Source organism: Eubalaena glacialis, chromosome 13, assembly GCF_028564815.1.
Source record: "Eubalaena glacialis isolate mEubGla1 chromosome 13, mEubGla1.1.hap2.+ XY, whole genome shotgun sequence".
NCBI lineage: Eukaryota > Metazoa > Chordata > Mammalia > Artiodactyla > Balaenidae > Eubalaena > Eubalaena glacialis.
In genome coordinates this window covers 77,956,919-77,968,687 of record NC_083728.1, presented here as the reverse complement: position 1 = coordinate 77,968,687, position 11,769 = coordinate 77,956,919, and the positions used below count along the sequence as shown (strand labels likewise).

General features: G+C 50.0%; 1 protein-coding gene across 1 annotated transcript; it reads left to right on the top strand.

Annotated features, from left to right (window-relative positions):
* Positions 1-523: 523 nt before the first annotated feature.
* NFATC2IP (nuclear factor of activated T cells 2 interacting protein) lies at positions 524-11,094 on the top strand. Its single transcript, XM_061208102.1, has 8 exons — positions 524-915; positions 1,993-2,065; positions 4,454-4,568; positions 5,272-5,352; positions 5,445-5,631; positions 6,869-7,013; positions 7,139-7,248; positions 8,850-11,094. The coding sequence occupies exons 1-8, from the start codon at positions 529-531 to the stop codon at positions 9,006-9,008; spliced, it is 1,257 nt and encodes a 418-aa protein (XP_061064085.1). The 5' UTR covers positions 524-528; the 3' UTR covers positions 9,009-11,094.
* Positions 11,095-11,769: the final 675 nt, after the last annotated feature.

Here is an 11,769-nt window from a genome sequence, read left to right as displayed (position 1 = left end):
GGCGTATTGTGCGGATTCTGCACGTGAGGAGGGGTCGTGTGCGAGGGGTCGGCGTCGAGCGGAATTACTCAGCCCACCAAGCAGTTGGGGGAAAGAATAAACGGGATACCCGTGAGGTCTGCGATTTCTAAAAGCAATTCCCAGCCGGACTCCTCCCTCCACTCTACCCTGAGAGCTTGCAGACTACGATTCCCAGGATGCCCCGCTCCTCCACCAACCAGGAAAAAGACTCTCTTCAGTGGGCGGGGCTTGTAGAAGGAGGGTCAGGCCAATGGATGAGCCGGGACGAGTCGAAACCTACGCCGATTGCGCCGAGACTGACTGGAATCTTTGGCGCCTTGGTTTCAGTGGTGAATGTGTGATGGGCGGGTGCAGCGACCAGTGAAAAGGCGGAGAGGTGGACCCAGAGGGTGTGGGCGGGGAGAGGTGCTGACTAGCAGGCAGTTCGCCCAATGAAGGGCGGAAGCCGCTGGAGGGGGCCGGGCGAGTTGGCTAGAGGCGGGCGACTGTGGCAGCCGGGTGTGTGCCATGGCGGAGCCGGTGAGGAAACAGGGGCGGCGGCCCAGAGGCGGCGGTGTCGGCCGAGGGGCTCGGGGATCCCGGGGCGGCCGTGGCCGGCGTCCTGGCGCTCAAGGGTCGCCAGCCCGGCGCACCCTGGACTCGGTGCTTGTGGACTTGGTCAGCGACAGCGATGAGGATGTCTTGGAGGTCGCAACGGCGCGCGGCGCTGCGGACCCGGCCGAGGTCCCGCTCCCGGAACCCCCCGTGCCGGCCGCGCCCCGGGACGACAGCGACAGTGACAGCGAAGGGGCGGACGCACGGCCGGCTGAAACCCCTCGGGTCTTGGTCAGGCGGCGGCGGCGGTTGCTGCTGGATCCCGGGGAGGCACCGGCGGTTCCAGTGTACTCTGAGAAGGTGCACGCGGGTCCCCGAGAGGGCTAGCGCGGAAGGGCTGGGTTTAGAAATGTTGAGGGTAGGGTTCTAGGATTGGTCTTGGGAGACTAAACGGAAGCAGGGGCTAGGAGCCTTGGGGGCAGGATTCCTGGGGTTTCTGTAAATTGGGGAGGTGAAGGGGTTTGGAGTGTGCTGGGAGTTTGGGATTCCCAGGAGCTGGAGTGTCGGGGGTATAGAGAGCCTAAGGGTTTGGGATCCTTGATGGTTCAGAGAAGAGTTGAAGCACCTAGGGCTGGGATTTGGGGCATACTGGGTTTTAAGGTTGGGGCCCATTGCTAAAGATCCAGGAAGATGGGGACTGGGGTCCATGGAAGTTCAGAGAGAACTGGGGGCTCCGGGAGGCTGGAGTCCCCACGTGGTAGGGTGAGCTAGGGGGCTGAGATTCCCAAGGATTCAAAGATAGCAGGATGGCTAGCAGCTTCGTAAAAAAGGGGAACTAAGCTTGCATCCTTACGGTGATTAGGGAAAGGGGTGTCGGAGTCAGAGTACTCCTTATTTTTTTTAATTGAAGTGTAGTTGATTTACAATGTTGTGTTAATTTCTGCTGTACAGCAAAGTGATTCAGTTATACATGTATGTATACACATTCTTTTTTATATTCTTTTCCATTATGGCTTATTCCAGGACATTGAATATAGTTCCCTGTGCTATCCAGTAGGACCTTGTTGTCCATCCATTCTATATGTAATAGTTTGCGTCTACTAACCCCAAACTCCCAGTCCATCCCTCCCCCCTCCCCCCTTCCCCTTGGCAACCACAAGTCTGTTCTCTATGTCTGTGAGTCTGTTTCTGCTTTGTAGATAGTTTCGTTTGTGTCATATTTTAGATTCCACATATAAGTGATACCGTATGGTAGGGTACTCCAATTTTGGATCCTGGGGAAGCTGAGCTCCTGAGTCCCTGTGGGAGGGCTGTAATGTCTACATCCTTAGGGAGGACTTGGGAGCTGGAGGAGGCCTGGGTGTGAGGGAAGAATCGACCCCAGTTTTCTCTTTAAGTGGAGGGAGGATTTGGGACTGATCTACTTTTTCTTTGCAGGTGAAAAGCAGCCTCCACCTCATCCCAGACCACATGTCCCTCCTGAAATCCTGCCCCCCAGAGACTGAGGAAGGTAAGGGACGGCTTCTAGGGAGAGGTGCCCAGCGCTGGCCTCTCTGAGGAGACTTTCTGGAGTTTACATCCCTGCAGTTAGTTGTTTCCTGAGGCTCAGGGGAAGGACATGGGAGAGGTGACTCCTGCATCCTAGCCAGAAAAAGCTCCAATCCTGAAAGGAGCTGGATTGTTAACCAGAAGGCACAGAAAATGCTGTCAAAACACCCTTCCGCCAACTTTAATAGGCATAAGAGTGAGCTAATATACAGATTTCCAGGTGCCGTCCCCAGAGATTCTGATTCTGTAATCCTGGGAGCAGGGCAGGGGGAGGTGTTAAGAATCTGTAACATCTTGTTACATCTGCAACAAGTGTCTTGGGAACACTCTGGAGCCAGCAGGGTGTTCTTTGAATCTTTTCAGGGCTGCCCAGCCTTTGTTCTCCCTCAGTGATGTGATTTTTGCAAACCACTCAAGGGCAGTGAGTAGGAGTCAAGTCTAATAGGGAAGCGATCCAGTGGGCAAATGCAGACCCTGGACTAAGACTTTTGCACCATGAGGGAGTATGGCAGGGTGATTAAGAGCTGATTTAGGAACCAGCAGGCCTGGTTTGAATGCCAGTTCTACCCCTTAGTAGCTGTGTGACCTTGGGCGAGTTAATCTCTCAATGCTTCAATTTCCTCATCAGCAAAATGGGGATAAAAAATGGACCTATGTCAAAGGATTTTGGTGAGACTTAATTAAAGAGAATATATAAAAAGCCCCCTCTTGGGCTACATATATGGTTTGCATATATGGTACCTGGAACAGAGAAGTGCAAAGGCACCTCTGTCCTTGCCACTCAAAATGTGGACCCAGGAGTGTTGGGTATCTTCCAGGAGTTTGTCAGAAACGCAGAATCTCAGGCCTCTGGCAGCTACTAGGACAGGATTTCTCAACCTCGGTGCTACTGACATTTGGACTGGATCATTCTTTGTTTGGGGCTGTCCTGTGCCCTGTGGGATGTTTAGCAACATCCTGACCTCTACCCACCAGATACCAGTATCACACCCCAACCCCTTCCTCCCCTCATTGTGACAACCAAAATTGTCTACAGACATTGCCACATGTCCACCAGGAGGCAAAATTGCCTCTGAGAACCACTGATCTAGGATTCATTATCATTGTTTTGTATTCACAGTATTTATCTTATGGTTAATGATGATCGTGTGGCAAGCAAATGGAAAAGAGCTTCTATAGTTTAGAATATTATACCTGATTTCCTTTTATAAGATATTCAAGTTAAAATGAGTGATTTAAAGAAAGATATTAGGGCTTCCCTGGTGGCACAGTGGTTAAGAATCCGCCTGCCAGGCTTCCCTGGTGGCGCAGTGGTTGAGAATCTGCCTGCCAATGCAGGGGACACGGGTTCGAGCCATGGTCTAGGAAGATCCCACATGCCGCAGAGCAACTAAGCCCGTGCGCCACAGCTACTGAGCCTGCGCTCTAGAGCCCGCGAGCCACAACTACTGAGCCTGCGCTCTAGAGGCTGCGAGCCACAACTGCTGAGCCCGCATGCCACAGCTACTGAAGCCTGCGCGCCTAGAGCCCGAGCTCCGCAGCAAGAGAAGCCACCACAATGAGAAGCCCGCGCACGCAATGAAGAGTAGCCCCCGCTCGCCGCAACTAGAGAAAGCCCACACGCAGCAACGAAGACCCAACGCAGCCAAAAATAAATTAATTAACTTAAAAAAAAAGAAAGATATTAAATAATACAGAGATATGGCAAAATATGGCAATGACACACAGATGAAATTTGAGAAACGTAGGCTCAGAGGGCCTATACTTACCTCTTTACCTCATTCCCTCCCTGCCCCACACCCCTTCCTCCACCCCGGAGTCACAGTCTCTCTGTGCCCACCAAACTGAGTATGGGAAGAAAATAAGAGAAATATTAGAAAAAAAAGTCATCCTTTGACATTTGTTTTAGTGTATGTTTCATAACATATATAATAGTATGTCCCTGTATAGTAAGTAGTATATGTGTATTAAGTAAATACCTATTTTCCGGGTTGTGTGCTCAGTGTTCTTCATTTGTGGGGTGCATGTGATCAAAAGTGAGAAGAGCATGCTTCAGTTGGGGTGAGCCACTTTCCGACTGTCCACACTCGCCACTGTCTCATGCCTTAGCACGAAGCTCTGACACTCTCTTGCTCTAATCTGTCAGGCTCCAGTTCATCCTTCTCTCTGAGGTAGGCTTTTCCCCTTTGACTCACACCCCTTGAGCCCTTCCCCAGTGGTTGTGTGTGTCTGGGGCTCCCTTAGTCTCCTCCTTTCTCAGAACCTTCTGAAGCCCCTGACTTGTCTCTCCTTGGCCTCCTGCTGCCCTCTCTTGGCTAACCCTTTCCACTTCCTCCCACTCTGTCCCCAGAGGCGGACATGGCAGATTCCAACAGTCCCCACGCTGAGGATTCCCCATGTCCCGATTCTCCCTGGAAGAAGAAGCTGAGGAGTAAGGATGGAGAAGAGAAGAAAGAGATGTTACTGTGAGTGAGGCGAGGGCCCTGGGGCCGCTGGAGCAGAAAGGGAGTTGGGGGGGTAGGCTGAGGCAGGCAGAACCCTTGGCTGGCTCCTCAAAGGGTAAGGAGAAGGGACGGAAGGAGTCTTGAGGCTCAGGTGAGGAATGAAGCTCTTCTTGGGGGGAAGAAGAGGTGAGCCCCATCAGAGGATGACAGCAGGCCCTCAGGACCCACCAGGAAGTGGAGATTTCAGCTTTGTGTCTAAGAAAGTAGTGATGCAGGGGTGAAGGGTTTGGCTCTGCAGACTGCCCTGTGGTTCAAATCCGGCGGCTGTCTCTTAGCCAGCCTTTCTGTGCTTCAATTTTCTCTTCTGTAAAATGGGGATAATAGTGGTACCTGGGTCAGAATTTTGGGGTAAATTAAGAGTTAACCCTTGGCAGATAGTAAGTGCTTGGTGTCATTTGGATGTTATCAGACATTTACCTGGGAAGTAACTTATCTTAAAAGTTAGGCATTCTCCTCCCTCATGTTTGGGTCATATAAATATAAAAATTATGACTCAGGTTTTCCCTGTCCTTACCTCCCCGTCTTCCCATAAGATGGATGTCACCGGAAGATGCTCTCTCTTGATTCTCCAGGTCCCCCTCTGGTCCCCAGGGGTCCCATGAGGAGAGGTGTGGGGCTGGGGTCTCACCTCTTTCTCCATCCTGTCCCTCTTTTATCTCTACAGGGTTCAGGACACCTCACCTTTGCCTCCACCTCTGCCACGGACCAACAGCAGGAAGCATACTCGGGCACTCCAGAAGTTAAGGTACCAAGGGCAGGGGACTCTGGGCTGGGGTGGAGAGCGGCAGTATGGAGGGGGCCCACCCTGACTGACCCACAGTTCTTTCTGCACCCCAGGGAGGTGAACAAGCGCCTCCAAGATCTCCGTTCCTGCCTGAGTCCCAAGCAGCCCCAGGGCCAAGACCACCTGAGCCAAGAGGATGAGGTGGTCCTACTGGAGGGGCCCACTCTCCCAGAGAACCCTCGGCTCTTGCCGCTCAAAATCCGGTGCCGGGCTGACCTGGTCAGATTGCCCATCAGAATGGTAAGTGCCTGAAGAGTCTGGGAGAAGGGTCCCAGGAACTGTCTATGGAGACACTGTGGTGTCTGGGCAGAAGGGACCGTGGCTTCCTTTGCCCCTCCTGCTGTCTGGAGCTGCCCAGCGCTCGTTCAGCCCTGTGCGCCTTTGTGCTCACTGTTCCCCATGGGAGATTTTTTTCCTCCCTCTCCCCTCTCTTTCTGGCAAACTTCCCACCCATTTTCAAGGCTCCACTAAAACATCCTAAGAAGCTTTGCTTGGTAGCCCCTCCCCAGGGTGCATCCCTCCCTCTTTCCTTCCCTCGGACCCTGTGCTTCCCTCTTGTGCTTGCTCTTACTGCCTTGGACACCCAGATGTCACTTGGTCATTCTGATCCCCCCTAGCTTCCTGATGAAGACTACTCTTTTTGTAGGGATGACTCCAATTCCAAAACAAGAATGATAACAGAAGTGACCATTTATCGAGCAGTAACCGTGCATCAGGCAAGCAACTAAGCCAGGGCTTGTGAACTGGCAGCCCATGGCCTTATCAACTGTGCTGCTGCTGCTGCTTTTTTTTTTTTTTTGTCCCTGCTGTGTGGCATGCGAGATCTTAGTTCCCTGACCAGGGATCGAACCCCCTGCATTGGGAACGCAGAATCTTAGCCACTGGACCACTAGGGAAGTCCCATGCTTCTTCTTCCTTTGTGCTGTACGGTGCTTTTATTTATTTATTTTTTTGGCTGCACTTCACGGCATGCAGAACTTCCCCAACCAGGGATTGATCCCGCACCCCCTGCAGTGGAAGCGTGGAGTCTTAACCACTGGACCCCCAGGGAAGTCCCATGTATGACTCACATGAACATATGAGTTCATTGCCAACCTTTGCAATGGGTGATTTTGTACCAGGGTCCAGATTTCTGGTTTCTCTTAAATAGGAAGATACAGTACCTGGCCCATATTCCTACATGGTACCAATCAGCTGGAACTGCGGAACAGCTGGCCTGTTTAGATGGGGCATATCCGGTTCTGGTTTGCCGCAATCCCCACCACTCCCTTTTTTCTCCTAACTCATGGCTGCTTCGTGTCTTTGTGTCACTTGCCTGAACCCCTTATTGACATGATTTTATTTTATGCCTTGCCAGGTAAATATGGTGGAGCTCACAGATGAGGAATTCAGCAAGTAGTTAAGGCCAGAAACTGGGGGTGGGGGGGGAAGCACATCAAGGCAGGAAGGCCTCCTTCACTTCTTGTCCCCCTCCCAGTCGGAGCCCCTCCAGAGCGTGGTGGACCACATGGCCGCCCGTCTTGGGGTGTCCCCAAGCAGGATCCTCTTGCTCTTCGGAGAGACAGAGCTGTCCCCCACCGCCACCCCCAGGACCCTAAAGCTTGGAGTGGCTGACATCATTGGTGAGAGGAAGGCAGGGAGGCTTGAGGAGGCTTTTGCCACAGGGAGGGGATATGGGAAGAGGCCCAGAGGGGACCCTGCTTCCAACCCGCGCTTAGGCCTGGCTTCCCGATCCTGCCCCCCACAGACTGTGTGGTGCTAGCAAGTTCTCCGGATGTCGCAGAGAAGTCCCACCTGCTCCAGCTGCGGGTGCAGGGGAAGGAGAAGCACCAGATGCTGGAAGTCTCGCTGCCTCGAGTGAGTGGGGGAGCTGGCTCTCTGTGCCCCTTGCCCCGTGCTCTGCGGTCTCTCGTGTCAGTGGGTGGAGGATGGAGTCACTGCCCTCTGTGGTCTTGGGTCCCCACCCATCCTAGATAGTGGAAAAAGCCCAGTGTTCAACTTCCCTCCCCCTTCTGCTGGGAACCTGGCTCTGGTCTCCTAACTCCTCCTGGTTAAAGTCAAAATCACCCTTGGATAGTAACCAATAAAACCCATCATAATTACAAAAGAAGTGACAGTCCCTGTGCTAAGGATATTTACTTCACATTCAGGATATTATTGAATTTCACAACAATCTTAGATGGGAAAGCACTGTTGTTACCCTCATCTAACAAATACGGAAGCCAACCTCTATAGAGGTGGAATAACTTGCCGTATTAGTTTCTGAGCACTGCTATAACAACATACAACAAACTGGGTGGCTTAAAACAATAGAAATGTATTCTCTCACAGTTCTGGAGGCTACAGGTTCGAAATCAAGTTGTCAGCAGGTGGGACGAAGTGAGAGAGTGGCAATGACATATATACACTACCAAATATAAAATAGATAGCTAGTGGGAAGCAGCTGCATAGCACGGGGAGATCAGCTCAGTGCTTTGTGTCCACCTAGAGGGGTGGGATAGGGAGGGTGGGAGGGAGACGCAAGAAGGAGGAGATATGGGGACATATGTTTATGTATAGCCGATTCACTTTGTTATAAAGCAGAAACTAACACACCATTGTAAAGCAATTATACTCCAATAAAGACGTTAAAAAAAAAAAAGATATATTGGACAGCAGAGGGGAATATAGCCATTATTTTATAATAACTTTAAATAGAGTATAATCTATAAAAATATTGAATCATGATGTTGTAAACCTGTAACTAATAAAATATTGTAAATCAACTATAAAGAAAGAAAAGTTGTCAGCAGGATCATGCTCCCTCAGAGACTCTAGGTAGAATCTTTCCTTGCTTCCTCCTAGCTTCTGGTGGTGGCTGGCAGTCCTTGGCTCACAGCTGCATCACTCCAATCTCTGCCTCTTTCCTCACATGACGTTCTCCCTGTGTGTCTGTTTTCTCTTACAAGCACACCAGTCCTGTTGCCTTAGTGCCCACTGTAATCGAGTATGACCTCATCTTATCTTGATCACATCTTCCAAATGAGGTCACGTGCACATTTACCAGGGGTTAAGACCACAAGGTATCTTTTTTGGGGGACACAATCAACCCATAGCACTTCGCTAGGGTTATACATCCATTTCAATGGGAGCGCCTGGCCCCCAGCTTGGGTCATGCTCACTCCAGAGCCCGGCTGGCTTCCTCCTTGTGATTCATGCCTCCATCGTAGGTGAGGAGACTGGCTTTGGAGAACCTGCCTGACCCAGAGCCAACATCCCAGCCCTGGGCTCTGTGGCCCAGCTCCCTAGAGAGGAACCAGCTTGCTGCTGGCTTCTTCGGCCAGTTGCCTTTCCCTCCGTGGGCTCTGACTTGACTTGTCCCCTTGTCCTCCCTGTCGCAAGTCCTCTGTCTGTCCCTACAAGTTCTCCTCAGCCCCTCTTTTCAAATTCTTAACATCCATTTTTTCCTCTCCATCCAGGATTCTCCTCTCAAGACCCTCATGTCCCGCTACGAGGAGGCCATGGGACTCTCGGGCCACAAGCTCTCCTTCTTCTTTGATGGGACAAAGCTTTCAGGCAAGGAACTGCCGGCTGATCTGGGCATGGAATCCGGGGACCTCATTGAGGTCTGGGGCTGAAACCCCACTCCCTGTTTAGAGGCCCAGCTTGGACTTGGGGAGAGCGGCTGCCCCCTTTTGGCCCCGTAAGGGCTAGCTGAAACTGAGGTAGAACTTATCCTCAAGCTGAAGCAAAATCAAGGAGTGATCTTGGACCACCCCCGCCCCGCCCCATCAACCCTGGTTTCAAGCCGTTTGCTACCTGATTAGGTGTGTGGTGGTCCTTGCTGCCCCGGGTGGACTGTGGCTCCATCCACAGGGTGTGCTGAGTTTGGCAGTCCCCTGGGACATGGGGAAGGTATCCCTTACCCTCACCCTTTCCCCTCCACCATCACCCTTTCCTTTATCGAAATGTCTCTTTTATGAAACTGCTCCTATTGAAAGAGTGAGTTGAAATCAACATGAAATCCCTGGTGTGGGATTCCAGGCCTGGGATTTATGCCACGTCCAGGACCAGCAGTGGCCTCAGTGTCATTGGGGGGTAGGGGTGAAGTTTGCTTGAGGCACATACAGGGGTGTGGCTCCTCAGCCTGCAGGAAACTAGATGATCAAGCTCACACATGCATTAGCTTCAGCAGAGGTAGACGATGGGTTATTCTTTTGAAGAATATAGTAGATTCTCAGGCTTGGGTGTCTTCCTCACCCCAGGACCCTTTCAAGCCACCTTCCTGATGCACACACATTATTTAAGGCATAATTGAGCACCTTGAGCCTTTTGGTTTTGGATCTCAGGATTCCAGGCCACGCAAGGCTTCTCTGGTTTTATGGCTTTTCCCCTTCACTCCATCCTCTCCCGTAAGCGTCCATTTTAATGTGTTGATTACATGTCTTTGAATATGAATGTATCCTTGAAAAATGCCATGTTGTATGTGTGAATATACTTTTTCCACATGTAGTATTATGCTGTAGATCTTGTGCTGTGGCTTTTTTCACTCAACCTGTGTTGCTTATGCTACATCAGCTTTATTTCTTTGAACTGCTCTGAGGTATTCCATGGTGGGTGTCAGCTGCATTTTGTTTACACATCTGCTAAGTGGTGGACACCTGGGTGCCTCCAACTCCTCAGCATGTATACAAGGCCACGGTGAACATCTTTTTATGTGTCCCCTTCCATATTTTGTGAAAAGTTCTCTGGCAGAGGTACCCAGGACGGGAATATGGGTCAGACAGGTTAATTTCTCTGTTTGTTTTTAGAATGGTCATTGACCCTCCCACGTAAAGCTTCCTATTTCTCCTCATCCTCACCAGCACTTGCTACTGCCCAACTTTCTAATTTTTGATGGTCTGTTGGGTGTAAAGTGGTGCCGTATTTTAATGTACATTCATCTGATCACCAGTAATTTGGGGAATTTCTTTATACACCTGTCAGCTTTTCTGGTTTCCCTTTGTGTGAATTGCTCAGTTTCTCATGGGGGCTTCCTATCTTTTTTTTTGTTTACTCTCAGAAGTTCTTCGTATATTCCTGGGCAGTTGCAAAAAACTCTCAAAATGGCACTTGTGTTTGTATATTCAGGGGTGTCCTTCACTGAACAGAAATTCTTAATTTTAATGTAGATGAATTAACTATTTTGTTATATCATTTGTTGCTTTTTGATTTCTTATTTAAAAGTAGTTAAGATATTTTACATTTTCTTCTGTTAGTTTATTAGCTTTTCTTTCACATTTGGGCCACTAATATTGGGCTGAAGTCCAGCCAGTACACACTGGTATGTGCTGGCATCTGCTTTGCATGGTCAAATATTTGTTCTCATTGGTTGATGCCAGGCTGTACTGGCTGCTGAAATGTTGAATACTACTTTTAAACTATTTGAAATTCACCTTTGTCTATGAGATCCAAGTTTTAGTTTCACCATATAATGAGCCAGTTTTCTCAGCACTGTCTACTAATAAAGCCGTGAATTTTCCACTGATAGGTGGTATAATTTTGGCAAAAGCATATGACTCTCTTTAAAGAGTTTTTTGTTGGAATGTGGTATTCCTTTGAACTTATAATGTGGGAAATATAGAAAGAAAATTTTTTAACATTTAAATAATCCATGATATGGTATAACTCATTTTTTTCAGATATTTATGTCCATTAATAAGTCTGAACACATTAAAATTAAAATATGTCCAATCTCAATAGAATAAACGGGAATACATTCAACTTGTGTATATTTGAAGATTTCTGTCTCTCTGTCCTTCCCGTGACCACCCCCCCACATGACCCCTGTGGCTGAGACCATTTGTTGTCCCCTCACACCTATTCTTCCTCCTCCAGGGTAACAGAACCCCTGGTTTTTATTGAGAAGGAGGCTTTTTTTTTTTTTTTTTTTTTTAAGAAACATGTTGGCTCTTTAAATTTTATTTATTTATTTATTTATTTGGCTGTGTTGGGTCTTCGTTTCTGTGCGAGGGCTTTCTCTAGTTGCGGCGAGTGGGGGCCACTCTTCATCGCGGTGCGCAGGCCTCTCACTGTCGCGGCCTCTCTTGTTGCGGAGCACAGGCTCCAGATGCGCAGGCTCAGTAGTTGTGGCTCACGGGCCCAGTTGCTCCGCGGCATATGGGATCTTCCCAGACCGGGGCTCGAACCCGTGTCCCCTGCATTGGCAGGCAGATTCTCAAGCACTGCGCCACCAGGGAAGCCCAACCCCTGGTTTTTAGCAAAGCACAGAGAGTTCAGAATGAAGACAGTGCTTGCCAGCCTCCACTGTAGCCAAGTGTGGCCAAATGCCAATTCAGAGGAAGGCGTGCGACTTCCAGGACACGTCCCTAAGCGGGCAGTGTGTGCCCCTCTCTTTGG